We start from the raw sequence: 24,471 nt of genomic DNA on the forward strand, positions 1-24,471 counted from the left end.
GCGCAGATGCGGATGAATTAAAGTGTTTTCCTATTATTATACCATGGATCTTTCACGTTCATCACTATCTATTATGGGCAGTGCTACATATCCATCGTCGGATAATGAAAAAATACCCGCCGCCTCGTCGACCATTGGATGGACACCCTAATAGTCGTCCGACGTGTCCACGTGAGCAACCACCATTTTACAACAAGAGTGATGTTGTGGTATTTCGGCAACAAAGGTCTTGTTGCAAGAAATTCCCGCAACAGAGGACTTGTTGCAGAAAATTCCCGCAACAAAGCTCTTGTTGCAGAAATTTATCGCAACAATGGCCTTGTTGCAGGAAAAATAATTCAATGATTTTTTATGAAACAGGGCCCTTTTGCAACATGCCCTTTGCTGCAAAAACAAAACCGCCTCCAATGCCTCGTCGCCTTTGTCCACTCCGTCACAAGAGCTTGCACGCCGTGTCGATTGACTTTGTGGGCATTGGTATATCCTACAGGATCTTCGGTGGCCAGATCCGGTGAGAAGGGTGTTGCTGCAGGAACTTGGGCGGTCAGGCGTTGCCGCAGGAACTTGGGCGGCCAGATCCGACGAGGAGGTCGGCGACGGCCATGTTGAGCTCGGGCACACCAGCGTTCATGGCGGAGGCAGCCAACCGCGGCGGTGCTCGCGCTGGACCATGCTCTAACGAGATCGGTTCCCATGTCGACAACATAGATTTCCATGACTGGCTTGCTCCTTATCCATTCATGAGCGACATATCGAAGAGGAAAAAAAGAAAACCAATCGTTGCAGAGACAGTGCTAAGTGGCCCTCCAGTAGGACACACGTCGCACATATGAGACGGCGGATTCTCGCGAGTGATCCACCGGCTGAAGGCTAGAGTTTCCCATCTTTTTTCTATTGTCTTGTGCCAAACGGGAATAACCACATGTCATCGCCATCTTTTTTTATTCTGTGCCATCGATCTTTCATCCGATGGCCCAGCTTCATTTTTTTATTTTTCTACCCAGGCCAGGGCGTACCGCTTCTCCCTCCTCCCTCCCCTCCCTGTAGCGCTTATCTCTCCCAGACTTTTCCCCATTCCCCTCGAACCCTAGCGGCCGCCGGCGACGACGCCGTCGCCTGACCGCCCCGCGACCGACCACGACCTGCCGAGCTCCTCCGCGACACCCTCGACCCCGGCCTACCGACGGCTGCTCCTTCTCTTCCTCAAGGTGAGCTAGCTCGGCCAGAACCCTCCCTGCCCCAATTTTCTTTGTGCTCCGAGAGGAGCGGCGCCAAGCGGAGCTCGCGGCGGCGCAGGTGATTCCTATATCCTCCTTCTCTCATGTCTCCGGCCATCTACCTCTCCGCCGCAGCCCATCCCTTCCCCGTGCGTCCCCCACCCCTTTCCTCTCCGCCTGGCCCCCTCCGGCTGGTGCCCTCAGCGGCTGCGCGGGCGGCTACGAGCACGATCCCGCGGCCCATATGCCATTCATGCCCCCTCAGTCTCCATGTCCGCCTGCTCCCTGTCTCTGAGCGCGTTTGCCGTTCCCTGCTCTCCCTGTGTATGTGCGCTGGTGTCCACGATCTGGAATCCTTCAGCTAAAATGTTTCCCTGTCATAGCAGTTCGTGTCAGCTAGATTTTTCACAGTTCGTAACAGCACCATCATATGTTCACTTTTTTTTTCTGAATGCTACTTGCAGTGTTTTATATGTACACCTAGTTTCTAAATGCTATTTTTAGTGTCTACATGTATAATAACCTATCAAATTTGTAATGTCCAACATCCAAACGGAGCCTAATGGCATTTTCGAACTTTTGGTTTTGACCGGTGGTATTTTAGCTATTCTCTCAAAACCGATCTCTCCTTGTCCCAGGACACAAACTCAAAGATGGGAAAGGGTGACAGGGAGAAGGAAGCGAAGCGCCGACGACGCGGCCGCAGCAGCAAGAGATCGCGCAATGCCACACCCTCTTCGGACTCTGATTCTTCCCCTTCGCCGGACTCCTCTCCTAGCCGCAGCCCTGGGCCCCGGAGTCGCAGTAACAGCAAACCTGAAAAGTCGTCCTCTTCTCGTCGCCGCCGCCATCACCATAAGAGCAGCGGCCGCTCACGCAGTTCCCGGGACGATGATAGACATCGTCACCGGCAGAGGCGCCGGGATGAGCGTGCCCGTCACAGCAGCGATGGCAGCGACCTGTCGGGATCAGGCTCAGATGATTCAGGATGGATGGAGGAGGCGCAGGAAATCGTCCGTGGCATTCTCAGTGAATTCCCTGCCATCACCAGCGAGCTTCGTCAGGTATGGCATTCAGTAATTCGATTCGAGTTCTCCAACAAGAATTTTCTCTATTATATGTTGCCTGACTCTGGACCTGCACAATTGTATCGTGAGAAAAGATTAATTCGGTTAGTTTGCACGACACAGTTGCCTATCTGACGTGAAAACTGTAGCCATTACAGCTGAAGTGGGTAAATTGTAGTTGTGTTCTAATTATGGTGATGTTTAAAGGTGAAATGTCCTAGTATCTTAAAATTGTAAAAGATAATGTATTTCAGGATATTACAGTGTCAACCAATTAGTATATGTAATGTGCATCATTTGAATGATGACATGCCTATATTTTTCACAGGATGTCAAACTTCTGCACTCAGTCAAATTTTAAGTCAAGTCGCTACCCAACAGTTTAGGTGATTTGTGGACTAATCGACTAGTTGACCAAGTCCATCACTAGTTAAACCAGCTAGTAGGCACTTCTACAGTCACAATTTCACAGCAAAAAATAACAGTAGAAAGCATTTTCAATGGGTATGAGCTCACTTATTAGTTATTACATGCACATTTTCTGTTGTTCACGACCACTCCTCTTCTATCAACTTGGACTTTTGGATTTTACTCAGCTGTTGCCTTTGCTACTTGCCTCTGTCGTCACCAGTTCCACTGGATAGAAGTTTTTGCCTTACTTCCATTAGTTTTGCCTTTTTGTACTATTGGCTCTGATTTGGAACAATAAGTTACTTGTGACTTTTGTTAACATGCAGCTTCTCCAAATGATAGATAGTGGTGAAGGCATTGATATTTCCGGAATTTCTGACAAGCCATTGGTGAAGCGTTTGAAGAAACTTTTCAGATCCCTGAAATTGAAAGAAAGTGCAAATGGAGCTTACTTGCTTTCAGCAAAAGGTGTTCCTACCCTTGATGTTGTTGGACCAGTATTAGAAGCAAGTGCCAAACATGGAAATGATCCAAATGAAACTGTGGCACAAAATAGACAACAAGTACCGTTGCCTAACTTTGACGTACAAAATAAAGATGACATCCCTCCTGAAGATGGAGGAAAAGTTGACCGGGAAGAGGACACCCCTATAAAGAGGTAATGCCTATGTGCCAGAATTGCTCTGTTAGAAAATATTGTTCCTGGTTATAGCTGACTTCTTTTGTCATGATTACTCTGCTAGAAAGTATTTGTTCTTTTAGCTAGACTTGATAAATTTGCCAGGTTTGGTCTATCCTGAACTAGTTTGGGTAAATTGTCCGTAATGTAATGTCAGGTTCTCGTTTGTACCCTAGTGGCACTAGCAAAGGGCACTGTGAGGTTTGTTTTATAACGCATGTCTACCTCCGCATACTGGCTATTGGCGTCTGTTCTGTATATGCCGGCATACAAGGGATTCAGGATCCTCTTTCTTGTTCTTTTGTAATTGTTGCCATTTCTCTTGCACAAAACGTGTTGCTATCCGGGAATTCGTGCTTTCTAGATTAGGCATGCACTAGGTGCTTAATGGAGAGGATTGCTCTTATAAATTACTTATTTCCTAGTCAGATGTTATTTTCAACGCATTAGGATGCTAGTTTATTACCATTATTCAATTATAGTCCAACAAGGTTTTGTTGCATGCAGGGTAATTGGTCCTGCAATGCCATCACGTGAATTACTAGCTGCAGCAGCCGAAATGACAGAGGCTCTTAGGTGCCGGTAAGATATTGTTTTATGACCTTGTGATTTGTTACTTAGTCAACAGCTGACTACACAGGCCCTTAAGCGTTGCTTTGCTTAATGAGTAACTCATTCAGCACTGTTTTATGTTCTTAAATAGTAACTATGTTTTCTCTATCTCCAGGGATGCTGAATTGGAAGCTGATGATGGATTTCTTATAGGTCCTCCACCACCAGCCATGGTCGCTGAAGCTGCATCTGCAAATGAAGCCGAGCGATTCGAAGAGGTACACTTTCAGCGACATTTTCATTTTCGCAAAATTTCATCCAATGTTTTTCAGTACAAAAATGTAACTTTGAAGTCCCTCCAGCATGTGTCAATGCAGCATTCTCCAGTTATTGTGTGGTCTACACTATTTCCTGATTCTTGTAGTTGATTATTTCTATTCAGCTTCAATAATTGCCTTAGGTCCTCTCTTCATGCCAGACCTTGGTCTTTTAGCAGACATCATAAATTTGCTGTATGGCCCATTTGTCAGAAATATGTGCACCATCAGTATACTTGTTAGGCCATTTCTTGCTATGTCTTCACTATGTCTTACCGCAGCACCTTGGGTGTAGTTTACACTCTTACCAATTGCTTGCCATGCTTTTTGTTTATTCAGTTTGCTGCTGGCAGCATTCATATAATCTATAGAGCCAATTAGCGTGAATCATCTATATTTCCTGTGCTTACCTGGCATGTGATTGGTATTTGCAAAATCTTCTACTGAACATTATGCGAGGTTATTTGTCTGTGACACTAACAGGAATGTTCATGAACATATCTTTAATTGTAATCGGGACCCCAATTTGCTGTTCTAGGATAGTTTGTTTGGAGACCTAATCATAGGCTTCTATTATAGCTAAGATTCTGAATGTTTAGCTGGCTTTTGATAAACTTCAGTGGATTGAAAATGATTTTTTTTCAGGACATATACTTGAGTCTTTCCTATCACATACCTGTTCTCATTTGTCGTGCACCATTAACTTTTAATCTTAATTTTCATGGAATTGGGTGTAGGTTACTCGAATATTGGGCGCTGATGCAGATGCACTCTATGATGTTCTGGGCATAAATTGGAAGATGTCGTCTGATAACATCAAGAAAAGGTCGTTATTTGTGTACATTCCATGCTTATTATACATATTAATATACTCCCTCCGTCCCAAAATAAGTGTCTCAACTTTGTACTAACTTTAGTATAAAGTTGTACTAAGGTTAAGACACTTAATTTGGGACGGAGGGAGTATGATATACCTGTATGTAGATAGGCAGCAGAAATTAATTAAGTTTTTTCACAATAGTTGCAAATGACGCAGATCTCACCTTCTGTTGAGAATAATGAAAATGTGCAGGATATTATATGATGGCAAATATAACAAGTTTAATGTTCTACTGTCTCTTGTAATTTTTTCACATCTCTGATTCATCTCTGTCATGAAATGAGCCCATATCATCATAGAGTTAAGAATGTGCTAAGCAAAACAAATGAAAACGTCTATGGAGCTCTAGTTCCCAATAATTTACTACTCACATCCAATACCTCTTGAGGATAATTGTCCATGGTACATTGTTATAATCCTATGGAGATCTGTTGGGTTCATAAGTTCAATGCATTGCCCTTTGTTTTGCGAGTATGCAAACAGCAAACAGAATCCAACCGAGCAGTACATGCTTAGGTTGATTACTATTGAAGAAAACTCTTATGATGTTTCACAAAATAAACTTCTGGCAGACACAATTGGATGCCAAAATAGGCCATACCCCCAACTTCCCTGGCTATGTGCCAATACTTGTTCAACTTGTTCTTTGGTCCTTATTTCGAATATCCAAGTTTCAAAATTTGAATGGTGTCTTCCTACGGTTATCATCTGTCAAGATGTTTGGTACTTTGCCCTGAAGTTACTGTGCATTTGATACTTCACTGAAGTCGGTGAGCACCTGTTTAAAATGCCTGAAGTTGAGCTGCCAATTGATGATCTTTCATATCGAGAATCACTTACCCTGAAGTTGGTGTGCATCTTGTCTCCTGTATTGAGCAAGCTTATTGATTGATCTACTCTCTCTGTTTTGCCTTGTTATTTGTCAGCCTGATCAATCATTCTTATCTTGTATTATAGGTATTGGAAGCTATCTCTTTTAGTGCATCCGGACAAGTGCCCTCATCCTTCAGCACAGGAGGCTTTTGTGAAATTGAACAATGCCTTTAAAGACTTACAAGACCCTCAAAAGGTACATGTCTTGAATATCATATGATTTGCCAAATGTCACAATTATTTAAAATAGCTATCCATTTGCTTTCTTATGAAAAATAATAAATTAAATGTTTGGATGTGTTGAGATAAAATAGTCTGAAATGAGTTTCTGATTCCAAACAACAGAAAATATTATATATTTGCCAAGGAGAAAATATTGATGTATGATGCTGTATGCTCAAATTGCATTCTGTTCTTGGATAGGGCATCACTCCGCCTACAACTATTGACTATTTTGCTACAACACACATTTTAAGTTTGGTGGAAGGACTTATTACGATTTTTCTTGATTTTGGCCTGCTAATGGTCTGACAGTACCGTCTGTAGCAATGCAGGAAGTTTGAGGTAGGTTGAAGGGGGAAAGTACTGATTTTCTTAGTATTTAACTTTGGTCGGTACCACTGTAAGAATAGCGATGCTTGCAGAATGAGTGAAGTTCAGTCTTCTAGAACTTACAATACACCTCATATCGCATTTTGTTGCCCACAACCAGCAATATGTTTTTACACTAATTAATTTGTTTTAATGCTAGCTCACTATGTGATGTCAGGAATTACTTAGCTTGCTTTCCCCTTCTCAACTGATATTTTGTGCTGACTACGTATCATTGATCGCAGAGAGGCGCAATAGATGAGAAGATACAAAAGAAAGAAGAGATGGAACAATTCGAGGTAACTTACGCTACATATTGATTTGTCAAGATCGCCTTTCTAGTGGTTAGGACCACAGACAATAGTACTCTTAGTTGCATGAAACCTGATCCTTTTTTGGTATTTTTGTAGGTTGAGCTTAAAGCAATGCGCGAGGCTGCAGAATGGAGACGATTACAAGGTACCACTAACAACACAACAATGCGAAAACTCATAAATGTGCTAATGTAGGAAAGATGATAAGAGTTGCAGTTAATGATTTGGTTTCATGTGGTGGTGTGGTGGCTGGAGGAAAATTGTTTCTTAAAGCTGGGTTTGATTGACCATATGGTCCTATCATAATGATTTGATTTGCGCTTAACCTTCCTACCATAGATATTCTTTTCAGGCGTGTTTGTATTTCTCAGCATTTATTTGTAGTAATTACATTTAATGTAATATGGTACAGCAGATAATTGTGAAAAGTGAAGAATAGAACAGGATATCAATATGGTATCTTTTGGAGATGGATTTTTGGCTCCTGAGCACTTACACACCCTGATAAACAGTAAAATCCGAAAAAATACCTTTTTTTTTCTTCCAAAAAACCTGAATTTCTAGACAACAAACATGGCTGAAGGCCCAGACCACCTGGATGTCATTCCTTCACCAAAAATTTGCATGCAGGTAGAACACTAAGCAATGTTTGTTGCCCAAAAAATTCAGCTTTTTTGAATTTGTTTTACTTTTTTCGGATTTTACCTTTCATGGCGGGTGCGTTTGAGCTTGGGAGCACAGTACATTTTCTGTATCTTAATAGCTATTTGTTCTTAGGTATATCTCTTGAAGGCGATGAAGAACTTTTGGCAGTTCCGAAACAGCCAGAGGCACCACCTACACGAGACGAATGGATGACTACATTGCCACCTGAAAGAAAAGTAAATGATCATAATATATCTCCTTAATTCACTGTTTACCTATGCCCTAAAGAGGGAAACGGTACTTGTTACTCCCTCCGTCCGAAAATACTTGTCATCAAAATGGATAAAAAGGGATGTATCTAGAACTAAAATACGTCTAGATACATCCCCTTTTGTCCATTTCGATGACAAGTATTTCCGGACGGAGGGAGTACATGTTTGTATCTAATAATACAATTATTCCACAGGCTGGAGTACCAATGCATTCAACTACGGCATTTAGCATGAATGGCAAAGAAGGACGTGGTGACACAAGTGCATGGACAGATAGTCCACTTGATAGAGCCCAGAAAGCACAGCAGAAGTATGATTCTGCCTCTGTTGTTTTCGCTCTATGATACACTATCAGGCAACATGTTCTATACCAGCAAATATGACCAGAGTACTGTCACAGAGAGTGGCTTGGCACAACAAAATACCAGCAGTTTTTGGCGACATTTTTGTTCGTCATAGTACTTGACATGCTGATATATGAAAACAATGATGTACTACTGGTGATAATGTCAATGATGTTTTTTGCAGCTACTTAGAAGCCTACAACAAAGCAAAGGCAATTGCAGATGGACATGAAGAGCAGGGCAAAAGCGCAAATGCTTCTCTTGTGGATAAATACAACTCCTCCAAGCGGTCGGTATCTCTTGTGCAGAAGCACCGAGAGAGCAAAAAGGAGAAAAAAAAGCAGAAGCAACAACGAGGGAAGGAAGAATGGGAGGAGAACCACCCATGGAAGCCGTGGGACCGTGAGAAAGACTTGACCGCTGGGCGGCAAAATGTGGCTTTGGATCCAGAGAACACGGCACAAGGATTGTCGTCCCGTTTCTCATCTGGAGCTGTGCAGAGGAACTTCCTGTGAGCAATTGCAGCCAGGCTGCTTGAGGCAATTGCAGTCAGACTGCTTGAGCATGCCTTGATTGGTGGCCAGTACGAGGGTATGTATTTGGCGTCGGACCACAGAGTTGATAGGGGCACAGAAACCATAGAGAATGTGAGGTTTGTGGCGTTTGCTATACGAGCTAGGTTCGCATGTTGTTTTCTGGAGAGAGCTGAAGTTACCAATACATATAAAAGAAGGTTTTGCTTGTGAGTTGTTTCAAACTGTATAACAATCCCAGCTAGGTCTCCGTTCATGGCTCACTATTGCCGAGTGTGAAGAAGTACTACATCTAGCAACATCCATTTGAGTGACATTTATTTTGGGACGGAGGGAATATGTTTTTAGAGTCAAAAGGATGGAATAATGTTGTATACAATCCTGCTCTGTTACAGTCATGGGCTGATCATGCTAATCTACTGATAACTTATTGCAAGTACAGTGAAGTGTGCGTTGGTTAAGTGATTGATAGCTTTTGCAAGTGAAAGGTGTTTTGCAAGTTGGCTGTTTAGTTCATTTGTTACGGTTACCTTTATGTTAAGCACATCACTTAGTGTTTATGGATAGATAAACTAATTGATAAGCCCATTCTGCACCCAAGTAATAAGCTCGCAAATGTTTAAACATAAAGGTTATAAGAGACTTTCTCTTCATCTTCCACTTATGGTTGCCCTTGTCCTGTAACATATTTCCCCTTAGTTCCTGCAGGCATTAACTAGTTATTTTGTTTTTTTCTTACAATAAACTCTTGCTTTGCCCAACAGAAGCACCGCTTGAAAGAGTTGAAACTTTTTTTCTAAGCTACAACATGGGAGTAATTTTTTCAAACTGATTTCTTGTTCAGAATTTGAACTTTAAAAGTTTTCATAGAAACGGCTTTTGGTGACAATGTGCCCAAATTAAGTAACCTACACATGATCTCTCAGAGATTCATGAGTGCGATGTCGAGCCGGGGTATCGTGGGAAACTTGCTGGCTACTCGTAGGCGCCACGGTATGCCAATGACGAGGAAGAGGCATCTGACGCAAATGATGGATCAGGCCGCACAATCAAAGAGCATCGTCCTAGTTTCGTTCCTAGCAGGTTCCTGGTGCTTCCTGTTCCCAAACAAGAGAGCTTGCTTTCTCACCATCACATATACTATGTAATTCGGCTCCAAACATGCATACATATGTTTGGGAGCACGAAACTAGTTAGGACTTGGGAAGGCCAACGTGGGTTACAACCTACAAGAGGCAGAAGGATGAGCAGAAGAGAGAGCATGGGGGAGTCTACATATATGGGCGGAGGATGACCAAAGGTGAAAGCCCCACAACAGCGGTTGGTGTGGAAACTAATGAACAAAGCTAAAGTAGTGTAGTTAGTGTGCAAGGGGTCTAGGACAACATATGCACATGTGTGTACTTTAGATATTTTTATGACATTTGCTACATCAGTAGTTGGCCAGGCTGATGACTGTAGAACAATGTGGGAGGAGGAAGAAAGCAAATCGCCGCCGCAAATTACACCGTTGCTGTGTATGTGCTGTTGCTTCTGCAATTCAAGCTATTCAGAATTTCAGGTAGTTCAAGCTAGCTTGTTGTGGAATTTAGTTGGGGTACGACACTGCAATGCAGAGAGTTCAGGCACCCTTGTGCAAACAGAGTAGGCGCCCCTCAGAAACCCATCATAGACCAGAGGAGACGAAGTGATGTAAGTAGAATGAAGTGTGCGTTGGCCAAGTGATTAAGAGCTTCTCGCAACTGAAATGTGTCTAGCAGCACATTGGGTGTTTAGTTTCATTCATTACGGTTACCTCTAAAGATATTAGAGTACATCTTTTAGTGTTTCATTCATTCGGCACCCGGGTAATAATAAGTTGGCAAATATCTAGACACAAGTCAAAACTAAAGCTTCCCCGTTGATCCGAGCCCAATCAAATTGGCGAATCCTGTTCCGACATAGGACATGGCACCAGACACTCTTTGACGCCAGACCTTTGTAAACCTTGAATTTGAAGGCAACTGGTTGAAGATCTGCTGGCATGTCAGAGAACACGGCACAAAGGATTGTCGTCCCTTTTCTCATCTGGAGCTGTGCAGGGGAACTTCCTGTGAGCAATTGCAGTCAGGCTGCTTGAGCATGTCTCGATTGGTGGCCAGTACCAGGGTATGTATTTGGTGTCGGATCCCAGAGTTGATAGGGGCACAGAATGACATAAACCATAGAGAATGTGAGGTTTGTGACATTTGCTATACGAGCTAGGTCCGGATGTTGTTTTCTGCGTTTTGGGTCCTTTGAGCCTGCTTCTGCGCCTCCCAAGCTGTGGAGCGATAGGGTAGAGACTGATGATGAGTTTGAGCACACGCTTCCTTCTTTGGACTCGGTTGAGGTGGTTCCGACATTGTCATCTATGACCGAGGTGGGCCTTACGGGACAGGGGTCAAGGCAGGTGGCCTTGTCCTCTTCCCTACCTTTACAGACGCTGGTGGCACCGGCCACGTCGGGGGCCGCCAGCGATAGGAGCGGGAGCCCGAGGCAGGTGGCTTCGGCTCCCCCTCTTCAGGCCCTGGCTGTGGCGCCAGCATCCCCCGGGACGCCGGGAGAGGAGGGGCTGGGGCAGGTGGCCCTAGACTTCCCTTCATCGTCTGCGGTCAGGAGGACCGCTTCCTCGGCGACTTCGACGCTCCGCTCTGAGCCGGTGGGCGGAGCAGGAGGAGGGAGTGGGCAGGTGGCCCCACTTGTCCCGCCTCTTGCCATACCCGCCGGGCACTTGTCTGAGGGCATCGGGAGCCCGCAGCCTCCTCATTCTCGAGAGGAGGTTGTTGCCTTCGGCGGTATCCCAGACCCGGTCTCGATGGGGAGACGGATCAGTGCCCGCGTTCTGGACCTTCCGAAGGTGGACGATATGCAGCAGCGGTGCGCTATGAGGGCGGCCAAGCTTCACGATGCTGCGATATCTACTGGTATATCCGTTAACATATCTAATTCTTTATTGCATTTTGCTCCTGAGGAGATTGTTAATAATGCAAACCAATTAGGAGTTTCACTAGGCGCTAATGATATTGAAATCTCCAACTCGGTGAATGATATGTTAGATTTAGAGGCGGAGCGGGCCTTAGAGACTATTCGTCATCTTGCTGCGGTCAAGCCCATGAATGATGAGGAAATTGATGCGTTAGGGGTTAGAGTGCTAAATAATCTATGTGCGGACCTAGCACCTTCTAATCAGGAGTCGGAGGGCGAGGATGTGCCCTTAGATGATGTAGATATCAGTTCTGTTCAGTCCGGTTATGAGGACCGGGTGACGGAGCACACTAAGCCAAGGTGTAGGTGGAAGCGAAAGATTTATCCCGACTCTGCTGTTCGTAGGAGTGCTAGGATTCGGACTGCTAAAAAATTCCATGATGAACTATGAAAGGAATCTTTTGGAATAGCAGAGGTCTGAAAGACTTGGCTAAAAGAAGGTTTCTTGCTGAAGCTTCTCTGGAATATCGGTTAGATTTCGTTGCTCTGTCGGAAACCGGTCGAGATAATTTTGCGCCGCAGTTTCTTTCCTCTCTTGTGGGTGGTCTTGAGTTCGATTGGCATTGCCTCCCGCCACGAGGTAGATCGGGGGGCATCTTACTGGGTGTGAGATGTGATTCCCTTGAAGTCCGGAGTGTAGTAATGGGTGACTTCGCGGTAAAGTTTTGAGTTAGGTCTAAAGTTGATGGGTTCAACTGGGCGTTGGTAGCGGTCTATGGTGCCGCCCAACCCGAGCTTAAACCGGAGTTTCTGGCGGATCTGGTTCGGATATGTGGGTCCGAACAACTTCCGATTTTGGTCGGGGGTGATTTCAATATCATTAGAAGGAGAGAGGAGAAAAACAATGATAACTTCGACGGCAGGTGGTCGTTTATGTTCAATACTATTATTGAAAGCTTAGATCTAAGGGAGATAGAGCTCACTGGTAGACAGTTTACCTGGGCTAATGTTTTGCCAAACCCGACATATGAGAAGCTTGATCGGGTTCTCGCCAGCGTGGAGTGGGAACAGAAGTTCCCTCTTGTTACGGTGCAAGCTCTCACGCGGGGAATCTCCGATCACACACCTTTGTTCGTGGACTCAGGGGAGCCGAACCATATAGGAAACAAAAACACCTTCTCTTTTGAGATGGCCTGGTTCGAACGCGAGGGATTCTTAGACATCATAGCTAGGGAGTGGGCTAAGGGTGTTGGAGGAAGGACGGCGGTCGAGCGCTGGCAGAATAAAATTAGGCATTTGAGAAGATTCTTACGGGGTTGGGCTAAGCATCTAAGTGGGGTGTATAAGATTGAGAAGGATAGGCTCCTTTCTCTTGTACAGGCATTGGACGTAAAAGCTGAATCCGCGCTGTTGTTGCCTACCGAGCTCCAAGTTAAAAATGAGGCGGAGAAGAGGCTGAAAGAACTTCTCCGCGAAGAAGAATTGAAGTGGGCTTTGCGTGCCAAGGTCCGCAAAGTAGTCCAAGGGGACGCGAATACTCAATTTTTCCACCTCATTGCTAATGGTAAACACAGAAAGAAGCGGATCTTTCAGCTAGAGCAGGATGAGGGTACCATTTTAGGGCAGGATAATCTCAAAACCTATATTACCGAATACTATAGACAGCTATTTGGACCGCCGGAGGCCAATTGTGTGTCCCTCGATGAGTCCAGGGTTGAGGACGTGCCTCAATTGACTGCTGCTGATAATGATATCCTGGTTGCCCCGTTCTCAGAAAAGGAGGTGTTCGATGCTATTGCACAAATGGAAAACAATAAGGCTCCCGGTCCGGATGGGTTCCCGGCTGAGTTCTATAAAAAGTGCTGGCACATTATTAAGGGGGATTTACTACCTATGTTTCATGATCTATTCTCTGGACAGCTTCAATTATTTCACTTGAATTTTGGAACTATCACATTGCTTCCGAAGAAAACGGATGCTGCGAGGATTGAGCAGTTCAGGCCGATCTGCCTCCTCAATGTTAGTTTCAAAATCTTCACCAAGGTCGGAACTAATAGGCTCACACAGATTGCACAATCTGTGGTGCAGCAATCCCAAACTGCCTTCATGCCGGACAGGAACATCCTTGAAGGGGTGGTTGTCCTTCATGAAACGCTCCATGAAATCCATTCCAAAAAATTAGATGGAGTAATTTTTAAGGTGGATTTCGAAAAAGCGTACGATAAGGTTAAGTGGCCATTCCTCCAACAGGCATTGCGTATGAAAAGTTTTGATGAAGCCTGGCGCCGACAGGTCGAATCATTTACGCAAAAAGGGAGTGTGGGAATTAAAGTGAATGACGACATAGGTCATTATTTCCAGACACATAAAGGCCTAAGACAAGGAGATCCGATGTCCCCTATCCTGTTTAACATTGTGGTGGATATGTTAGCAATTTTGATAGGCCGGGCTAAGGAAAATGGTCAAGTGGGTGGGTTGGTTCCTCATCTTGTGGAGGGAGGTGTTTCCATCCTTCAGTACGCCGATGATACAATCATCTTTATGGAGCATGATTTGGCCAAGGCGAGAAATATGAAGCTTGTGTTATGTCTGTTTGAACAATTGACCGGGTTAAAGATTAACTTCCATAAGAGCGAATTGTTCTGCTTTGGTAGAGCCAAAGACGACCAGGAGTCTTATAGGCAGTTGTTTGGGTGCGAGTTGGGGAGTTTACCCTTCTCTTACCTTGGTATCCCGATTCACCATCGTAGGCTAACAAACAGAGAATGGAAGTGCATCGAGGATCGATTTGAGAAAAAACTGAGTTGTTGGAAGGGTAAGCTCATGTCATACGGAGGCCGGTTGATTTTGATTAATTCGGTGCTCACGAGTATGCCTATGTTTCTCTTATCTTTCTTTGAGGTCCCAGTTGGCGTTAGGAAACGACTGGACTTCTATCGGTCGCGCTTCTTTTGGCAGGGTGATGAACTTAAAAGAAAATACCGGCTTGCTAAATGTGACATCATCTGTAGACCGAAAGACCAAGGGGGTCTCGGTATTGAAAATCTTGAAGTCAAGAACAGATGTCTTCTTAGTAAGTGGTTGTGGAAGCTGTCCTCCGGGACTGAGGCCATGTGGGCGCAGATCCTTCGTAACAAGTACCTCCAAATTAAAACATTGTCCTAGGTCGCAGTCAGGCCGACTGACTCGCCTTTCTGGAAAGGACTAATGAAAGTCAAACAATCTATATTCAATAGGACGAGATTTGTTATTGGAAACGGTACAAGTACCCGTTTCTGGGAGGATACTTGGCTTGGTGAATCACCTTTAGCCATTCAATATCCGTCTTTATATCGGATTGCTCAAAGACGTGAGGTGTTCGTGGCAATGATATTCCAATCTATCCCCCTTAATATTCAGTTTCGACGGTCGCTAGCGGGCAATCGTTGGGAAGAATGGCTTCATCTAGTTAGGAGACTGATGGAGGTTCAACTTTCTCACCGACCCGATATATTGCGTTGGAAGTTGACTAGTTCTGGAGTATTTACAGTTAAATCAATGTATATTGATGTTATTAATTCGACTGCTATTCCAACTTCCAAGTTTGTTTGGGCTGTCAAGGTGCCTTTAAAAATAAAAGTGTTTATGTGGTTTGTCCATAAACAAGTTATTTTAACAAAGGACAACTTGATTAAACGCAATTGGACAGGACCTACTAGGTGTAGTTTCTGTGAACGGGATGAGACGATTAAGCATTTATTCTTTGATTGCCCGTTGGCTAGAGTTCTTTGGCGGACGATCCATATTGCTTTTAATCTTACTCCACCGACTTCTGTCAATGCTTTATTTGGGACATGGCTTAATGGGGTTGGGCCTGTTCTCGCAAGACATATTCGGGTTGGAGTTTGCGCTTTGTTATGGACTATCTGGAATTGCAGAAATGATTTGGTTTTTAACAGAACATCACGGATTCATTTTTTGCAGGTTATTTTCCGAGCTACGGCACTGATCCGTTCGTGGTCGCTACTCACTCCGATGGAGGCCAGGGAGCATTTGGTTACTGGATCTATCCGTTGGGAGATGGTCGCTCGGGATATCTTCAACCGGTTTGGATGGCGGTCATGTAATAGGATAGGCAATTAGTTTCCCTATCTATTGTTAGCCAGCCGGTTGTGGCATCTTTTTTGGGCTAGTTTGTATATCTAGCCGTCCGGAGCTCTGTGTGAGCTGCATTTCTCTTTTTCCTTTTTGTTTAGCTGGAGACCGTGGAACCTTGTTGGCACTTTTGCCTTTTTTTTGTTTAATAAGATGGCCGTATGCATCGTCCTGATGCAGAGGCTGGGGAGACCCCCTTTTCGAAAAAAAGATGGGAAGACAACAACATTGAGAGGAATGACGATGGTGGTTTGTGCGTGAGGAAGTAGATAACAAACACGATTTGTTTGGTGACGGCTAGGGTTACCATTTCCTCTCTATATCCAGTAAGGTAGGAGATATGTCAGTTAATAACTCATAATTAATTAGCACTGTGTTTTATATTACACACTTGGTGTCAGAAACATCTTTCAATGACAATGTGCACCCTGACCCCTTTGAGCTGGGTAATCATGGGCAGCTTGATGGCTACTCGTAGGCGCCACAGTATCACCAGAACAACAAAGCGGCATTTAACGGAAGTGTTGGATCGGACGGGACAATCAAAGAGCATCTATAGAATTTCACTCCTAGCAGGTTCCCGGTGCCCCCTGTTCTCAAACAAGGGAGAGCTTGTTTTCTCACCATCATATGTAATTCGACTCCAAACATACATATATATGGTTGGGAGCACTAGCTTGGGAAGGCTAAAGTGGACTACTAGAGGCAGAAGGGTGAGCAGAAGAGAACATATATATATGTATGACGTTTGTGTTAATATGGTAAATAATTAATGTGATTATATATGGCAGTAATTAATAAGTATGATAAGCGTGCATGCATGCATGACAACCATTTATGTTTAAATTAATAGATAGTCATAAATGGATTAAATCTTTCAAATTTTACGTTCAGGTATATACACATATATTTCTCATCAGAGTATGTACACATAAGTATATGCCGGTGTATGTATACATTAATTTAACACTGGGGTATGTACATTTTTATGAGTATGTAGAGAAAAAAATAATGTCAAGGTATGTACGCATAAATTTTATGTTTTTTTGCAATTGCATAAATTTTATTTTGGGTTATGTACATTTGTGTGTATGTGCATATAAATTTCACACAGGGATAAGTATATTTATGAGTATCTACACATAAATTTCACGTTGGGTATATATATTTACGAATATGTACACGTAAATTTTAAGACAAGGTATGTACAGTTATGGGTATGTACACATAAATTTCAAGTCAGGGTATTTTTTTTGCGGAGCAAGTCAGGGTACGTACATATAAATTTCACATCGGGGTATGTACATGATATGTAAAAAAGATTTCATGTCGGAGTATGCATATTTTTGTATATACATTTTTTTGTGAGGGCTTGAGTACGCACTAAAAAATATATTGGTTATCATCATACATTAATTATCATCTTGGGGTATGTTATGTTTGGGACGTATATTTCTTAGGTATATCAATTCGCTTATCGTGCATGGGTATATCATTTTTAGGTTTCTGTCATAGATGTATTATTATATGTGTATAAATTCTTTGTGTTAGGTATATGGGTACATAGGACAAATTCTTACTACATATATGAAAATATTTTTTATTTTTAATAGCAAAAAAAGATGAGTGCATCATATGTTTATGAGTATTATATTCCGATAAAGAATACAAGGCAAAAGCAAGAAATTGTACGCAAGGTATTATAGTGCATATATTATAAATAAAGATTTAAAAGAAACTAGGATGTCATATCATATATGGAAATAAATGGTATGCTATTATAATGACGTGCATTTTATGACAGGTATGTCATGCACCAATATTTAGAAAGAGATCAATCGCATGGAGCATTAATTGCATGGTGCTTAGGTGTCTGGGCACCTAGGAGCCTATATATATATATATATATATATATATATATATATATATATATATATATATATATATATATATATATAGACACACACACACACATATGAGCAGAAGGTGAGCAAAGGTGAAAGCTCCACAACAGCGGTTGGTGTGAACCTATTGAACAAAGCTAAATTAGTGTAGTTAGTGCAAGGGGTCAAGGACAACATATGCACATGTGTGTACTTTAGATATTTTTACGACATTTGCTATATGAGCTAATGTTCACATATTGTTTTCTGGAAATAGTTGTACTTCAGATATTTTTGATGGATTTCCCTCAAAAATACCTACAACTATCTCCAATCTAACATACCATGATGGCTTTTTTCAGTGTCGCTTCCTGATGAGCAAACCTTTGTTCTTGCGTGTAGTGAATGTTGTGGAGACATATGATCCTTACTTCAAGCTGAGGAAGGATTGTTGCGGACAATAGTCGTTCTCTCCTATGTATAAACGCACAACTACTCTGAGGATGCTTGCACATGGTAAAGTAGCAAATGCCATTGATGAGATTGTCTGGATGGGGAGAGAACATGCCTTGAAGCCATGGTAAAATTTGACCACACCATGGTGAAGGTGTTTGGACCGAAACACCTGAGAGAACCAAGTATCGAGGACATGGAAAAGTTATTGGCAATTGGAGGAGCAAGACGTTTCTCAGGTATGCTCGGTTTAGTTGATTGCATGCATTAGCAATAGGAGAACCGCCCCAAAAGTTTTACATGGGTAGTACCAAGGTCACACCAAAGAGGGCACATTATATTTGAAGCTTTTTCATCAAAAGACTTGTGAATTCGGCATGCCCGTTGTAAACATATTTTTCTACGAATAAATTTTATTTGTGTGTGTGATATTCATTGTTATGTGTATTCATATCATCAAATGATTGATGTGCATGTAGTTGCATATACTATATATAGGCTTCGAAAGTGGGGGATGTGTTTGCACGGGTGGACATTTGAGGGGTGGGCGGACGCTGTCTGCGGATACGTCCGAACACGTCAATGGACCTATAGGGCTCATATTAGCCTAGTCCGGTTGTAGATGCTTTAAGTAACCCGTCGAGCATTGTAAGTGTAGTAGGATGTGTTGGGGAACACAATATTTCCAAAAATTTCCTACGATCACGCAAGATCTATCTAGGAGATGTATATCAACGAGAGGGGAGAGTGTGTCCACGTACCCTCGTAGACCGAAAGTGGAAGCGTTTAGTAACGCGGTTGATGTAGTCGAACGTCTTCACGATCCAACCGATCCAAGCACCGAACGTACGCCACCTCCGTGTTCAGCACACGTTCAACACGATGATGCCCCTCGAGCTCTTGACCCAGTTGAGGCTGAGGGAGAGTTCCGTCAACACGATGACATGGTGACGGTGTTGATGATGTGATCCGCGCAGGGCTTCGCCTAAGCACTACGATAATATGACCGAGGTGGTAAACTGTGGAAGGGGACACCGCACATGACCCAGACAATTAATCTTGTGTGTTCTAGGGTGCCCCCTGCCCGCGTATATAAAGGAGGAGAGGGGGAGGCCGGCCGGCCCCTGTAGGGCGCGCTAAGAGAGAGGAGTCCTACTAGGACTCCAAGTCCTAGTAGGATTCCGCTTGGTGGAAGGGGGAAGAAGGAAGGGAGAGGGAGAGGGAAAGGGGGACGCCGCCCCCTCCCCTTAGTCCAATTCGGACTGCAAGGGGGGGGGAGGGCGCGGCCAGCCCCTTCTGGCCCTCCTCTCTCTCCACTAAGGCCCATTAGTTCCCCCGGGGGGTTCCGACAACCCTCCGGCACTCCGATAGTTATCCGGTACCTCTCGGAACTCATTCGGTGTCCGAATAACATCGTCCAATATATCTTTCTTTATGTCTCGACCATTTTGAGACTCCTCGTCATGTCCGTGATCTCATCCGGGACTCCGAACAAACTTCGGTCATCAAAAACACATAACTCATAATACAAATCGTCATTGAACGTTAAGCGTGCGGACCCTACGGGTTCGAGAACTATGTAGACATGACCGAGACACATCTCCGGTCAATAACCAATAGCAGAACCTTGATGCTCATATTGTTTCCTACATATTCTACGAAGATCTTTATCGGTCAAACTGCATAACAACATACGTCATTCTCTTTGTCATCGGTATGTTACTTGCCCAAGATTCGATTGTCGGTATCATCATACCTAGTTCAATCTCGTTACCGGCAAGTCTCTTTACTTGTTCCATAATGCATCATCCCGTAACTAACTCATTAGTCACATTGCTTGCAAGGCTCATAGTGACGTGTATTACCGAGAGGGCCCAGAGATACCTCTCCGATACACGGAGTGACAAATTCTAATCTCGATCTATGCCAACTCAACAAACACTATTGGAGACACCTGTAAAGCATCTTTATAATCACCCAGTTACGTTGTGACGTTTGATAGCACACAAGGTGTTCCTCCGGTATTCGGGAGTTGCATAATCTCATAGTCAGAGGAATATGTATAAGTCATGAAGAAAGCAATAGCAATAAAACTAAACGATAATAATGCTAAGCTAACAGATGGGTCTTGTCCATCACATAATAACTAATGATATAATCCCGTTTATCAAATGACAACACATGTCTGTGGTTAGGAAACGTAACCATCTTTGATTAACGAGCTAGTCAAGTAGAGGCATACTGGGGACACTCTGTTTGTCTATGTATTCACATATGCACTAATTTTCCGGTTAATACAATTCTAGCATGAATAACAAACATTTATCATGATATAAGGAAATATAAATAACAACTTTATTATTGCCTCTAGGGCATATTTCCTTCAGGATGCCTACTTTATCCCTCAAAAAATAGAGCTCTCCTTTTCTGGTTGCCTATTTTGAGGACCCGGTGGAGCGATGATGCACTACTACTGTTGATAATGTCAATGCTGTTTGTTGGAGTAGGGCATTTTGGAGACCGAGCTCCATGGATACCTTTATTTTGAAGATTTCAAAATTCAAAATTTTCTATTCCAAAAAATCCTGAAAAAAATTACACATGTATGCAAGGATGTATTGTATATGTATATAAATTTTTTTAGGATGAAATACGTTGAATTGCGAGCTGCACAAAAAAAAGATAAAATCATGGACTTTGAGGATGAACAATACATATGCTAAAAAGCCTCAAATTTTTCTTTTTTCTGTAGCTCTCATTTTAACGTATTTCTACCTGAAAATTTGCGCCCATGTACATCATGTATCCAGGTATATGTGTAATTTTTTGGAGAATTTTTTAAAACTGAAAAGTCTGAATTTTGAAGTTTTTAAATTAAGGCCTCCATGGAGCCCGGTCTCCGTTTGGCATTTTCGTGTTTGTTGCAGCAACTTAGAACTTTAGAAGCCTACAACAAAGCAAAGGCACAAATTCGCCTCGTCTCCGGTGGCCCTAGGGCAATGGAGGCACGGTGCATCCTGGCAAGGGCCGGCGGAAGGGCTCCGTTTTTAGTTGTTTTTTTCAATCTTGCTAGGGTTTGTGTCCTATTCAGGAAGGCGAGACGGCGGTGGTTCCCTGAAGATGGAATAAAGGTCTCCTCGTCTAACCCCCGTTCCGGCGGTGCATCTAGCATCGTTGGTAGGCGTGTGGAGGTGTGTCTCCGGTAAATCTATCTTTGGTGGATTTGCTCGGATCTCGTCGTTGTTCGTCTACGTTCATGTGTCTTCGGTTTGGATCCTTCCGACCTATGTTATTTTTCATCAGCGGCGGTTGCTGTTCTGGGGTGCTGGTCCTATGGGGCCTTAGCATGACGACTTCCTGACTGTCTACTATAACAAGTTGTGTCCGGCTCCGGCAATGGAGGGGCGATGACGGCGGCGCGCCTTTCGGCTCGCTTCGGTGCTTGTAGTCGTCGTTAGGTGGTCTACGAATCTAGATGTAATTTTTATTTCTGGTGTTCGTTGTACTGCCATGATTGAAGATGAATAAATTGAAAGTTTTCTAAAAAACAAACAAAGCAAAGGCAATTGCAGATGGACATGAAAAGAAGTGCAACAGATGTTTCGCTTGTGGATAAATACAATTCCTCCAAACGGTCGGTGTCTCTCGTGCAGAAGCACCGAGAGAGCAAAAAGGAGAAAAAGAAGTAGAGGCAACAACGAGCGAAGGAAGAATGGGAGGAGAACCACCCATGGAAGCTGTGGGACCATGAGAAAGACTCGACCGCCGGGCAGCAAAATGTGGCTTTGGATCCAGAGAACACGACACAAGGATTATCGTCCTGTTTCTTATCTGGAGGTGTGCAGAGAAACTTACTGTGAGCAATTGCAGTCAGACTGTGCTCGAGGCATGCGGCATGCCAAGGGAGCATTACCTAATTGGTGGCCAGTACCATGGTTCGTCGAGTGCCAAAGTTGCTAGGGGCACATAAACCAAAGAGAATGAGAGTTTTGTGGCATTTGCTATATGAGCTAGGTTCACGTGAGAGCTGAAGTTATCCACGCATGTATTAAAAATGGGTTTTGCTTGTGAATTGTTTCAAACTATTTAACAACCCCAGGTAGGTTCCTTCATGGCTCATTTTTGCCTAGTGCGAAGACCTATGTTTTGAGACATAAAAATGATGGAAAAATGCTGTATACTATCCTGCTATGCTACAGTCATTGAGACATAAAAATGATGGACTAAGTGCTAATGTATTGATACTTGATGCAAGTACAATGGAGTGTGCGTTGGTTAAGTGATCGAGAGCTTTTGCAAGGAGAAAGATGATCAAATTTTTAACGTTCTTGCAAATTTTCAGCCACAAATAACACTCGAGGAGCCTTCACCAAAAATAACAAAATTAGTGTTCAAAAGTGCACATAAACTTTGAACACTGATTTTGTTTTTTTAGGTGAGGGCTCCTCAAATGTTATTTGAGGCTGAAACTTTGCACGAACATCGAATGTTTGATCATGTTTTATGTTCCAAAGGTTCAGATTTTTTTGATTTTGTTATCATTTTCTTTTTCAGTTTACTGCTCATAAAGGGCGTAGAGACACCCGGGTGTTGAAAGTCCCGTCTCTTTCGCAAGTGCAAACTCGGTGTTTAGTTCATGTTACACTTACCTGTATGTTTATAAATATACATACTAATTAGTGAGTAAGATGCCAAAAACCAACATAATCCCGGGTGACTTCTAAAAGAAAATCATGGTCTGAGTAATAGCTTTAAAAAAACACCGGTTTCACATTTCATTTTGCCGAATGCACTAAAAGCTTGATTGAGTGCGTTTTGACAACAAAATTAACAATAACACACTAAAAGCTCGATTGAGCGCGTTTTGACAACGAAACTAACAGTGACCGTGGGGGTGACACCTAGCGGTGCCTATCCCGACCGTTTCCCCCTTCCCCGATTCTCCCGCCCTCCTCATCACTTCCGCTCTCGCTCATGTGACACAAAGCGATGACGGTAACGAGTGCTTGGCAAAGTGTTGGAACAGACAGTGGATCCCAACGGCGGAGACCTAGCGGCGTGTTGGAGTAGGACCGGATCGACTGTGGTGACCCCCTGCCGCATCAGAGCACTCGCCGTCGCCGTATGACCTCAAATCGAGAGCGACAGCAATGGCCATGGCCAACTTCTGGAAAGCCAGTCCAAAGTACAACCACTATTTTACCTCCGGTCTAGGGGTGTCGAGTAAGTTCTGCCCTGCCAATCTGCATTGACCGATTAGGGTTTCTGTATGTGAGAAATTGGGAATTAGGGTTTGTAAATGACGAATTGGTGATATGTTTATTATTTTCGTAATTTATCTTTCTCTGTGTAGCTTGGAAGATGTGACATGCGATGTTAAGTTTCATTTGCGGAGATACACTAATTGTATCGATCCTTAAGCCTGGACTTATGATTTGAAGAAATAAACATCCGGTGACTTGCACTTGCATTTCATTTTATAATGAAAATATGTTGCCGATAATTAATTTCCTTTTTTTGTTTGTTTCAGACAAATAGATCTGCCCGAGGTGCTCCAAGCTCTTCCTCTGGTGCTGCTTCTTCATCTGCAACAATAGCTGTTGGATCCCCTCCCGATCCATGTGCCTCTTCTCTAAAAAGACCACAACTGCTCCTTATCCAAGAGCTCCTAATCCAAGTATTCTTGCCACAAGATATTCTTCAACAGAGGCCCCAACAACTAATTCTCCAAGAGCTCATCCTCCAAGTTCTTTTGCTCCAAAGAGGTCCGTCTCCAAGGCCCCCAAGATCATCTTCTGCTCCAAGAGCTGCTGCTAGAGCACCATGATCTCCTCTAAGAGTTGCTGGACCTAGTTCATCAAGAGGTGATGGTGCTAGACCTACATAGAAGAGGACCAGGGAAAAGACACGAAGGATGATGGAGTACTTGGTAACAAGTGAAACAAGTGATGAGTTGTTGAATGATGCTGAACTTTGAGTGTTGAACCCGTTGAACTATTTGTTGTCTATGATCATGACCAAGTACTCCCTCCATCCGGAAATACTTGTCATGACAATGGATAAAAATGGGTGTATCTAAAACTAAAATACATCTAGATGCATCCTCTTTTATTCATCTTGATGACAGGTATTTCCGGACGGAGGGAGTACTTTCTTTTGAGGTTGAACTTGTGGAACTATTCCTTTTTTTGATGTTGGCGTAGAACTAGTTGAACTAGTCCTTTTTTATGTTGACGTAGAACTAGTTGAATGAATGATGTGATGAATGAACGAATTTGCAGACGAATGATGAACGATGCATTTTTCAAAGATACACCGGTGTATAGATTCATAGAAGAAGTGCCAAGGTGATATATACAA

At 43.3% G+C, this 24,471-nt stretch overlaps 1 protein-coding gene across 2 annotated transcripts; it reads left to right on the forward strand.

Annotated features, from left to right (window-relative positions):
• The first annotated feature begins 1,012 nt into the window (after window positions 1-1,012).
• Window positions 1,013-9,176, forward strand: LOC125539940. 2 transcript variants are annotated; one of them, XM_048703489.1, is made up of 12 exons: window positions 1,013-1,208; window positions 1,856-2,281; window positions 3,022-3,353; window positions 3,882-3,956; window positions 4,102-4,204; window positions 4,981-5,069; window positions 6,081-6,192; window positions 6,833-6,886; window positions 6,998-7,046; window positions 7,679-7,782; window positions 8,013-8,128; window positions 8,347-9,176. In XM_048703489.1, exons 2-12 carry the CDS (start codon window positions 1,871-1,873, stop codon window positions 8,675-8,677), a joined length of 1,776 nt encoding a protein of 591 aa, XP_048559446.1. In that variant the 5' UTR covers window positions 1,013-1,208; window positions 1,856-1,870; the 3' UTR covers window positions 8,678-9,176. The 2 variants fall into 2 exon arrangements, with proteins under 2 accessions (XP_048559446.1, XP_048559447.1); XM_048703490.1 differs by lacking the exon at window positions 1,013-1,208 and having other exon boundaries at window positions 1,822-2,281.
• The last annotated feature ends 15,295 nt before the right edge of the window (window positions 9,177-24,471 follow it).

This window comes from Triticum urartu, chromosome 2 (assembly GCF_003073215.2).
Source record: "Triticum urartu cultivar G1812 chromosome 2, Tu2.1, whole genome shotgun sequence".
Classification (NCBI taxonomy): domain Eukaryota; kingdom Viridiplantae; phylum Streptophyta; class Magnoliopsida; order Poales; family Poaceae; genus Triticum; species Triticum urartu.

Excerpts from the sequence above, each read along its gene's own strand:
- LOC125539940 (XM_048703489.1), top strand. The coding sequence starts at position 1,871 with ATGGGAAAGGGTGACAGGGAGAAGGAAGCGAAGCGCCGACGACGCGGC. Across the intron at positions 3,957-4,101 it reads ACAGAGGCTCTTAGGTGCCG|GGATGCTGAATTGGAAGCTG; the intron begins GTAAGATATTGT and ends CTCTATCTCCAG. Across the intron at positions 6,193-6,832 it reads ACTTACAAGACCCTCAAAAG|AGAGGCGCAATAGATGAGAA; the intron begins GTACATGTCTTG and ends CATTGATCGCAG.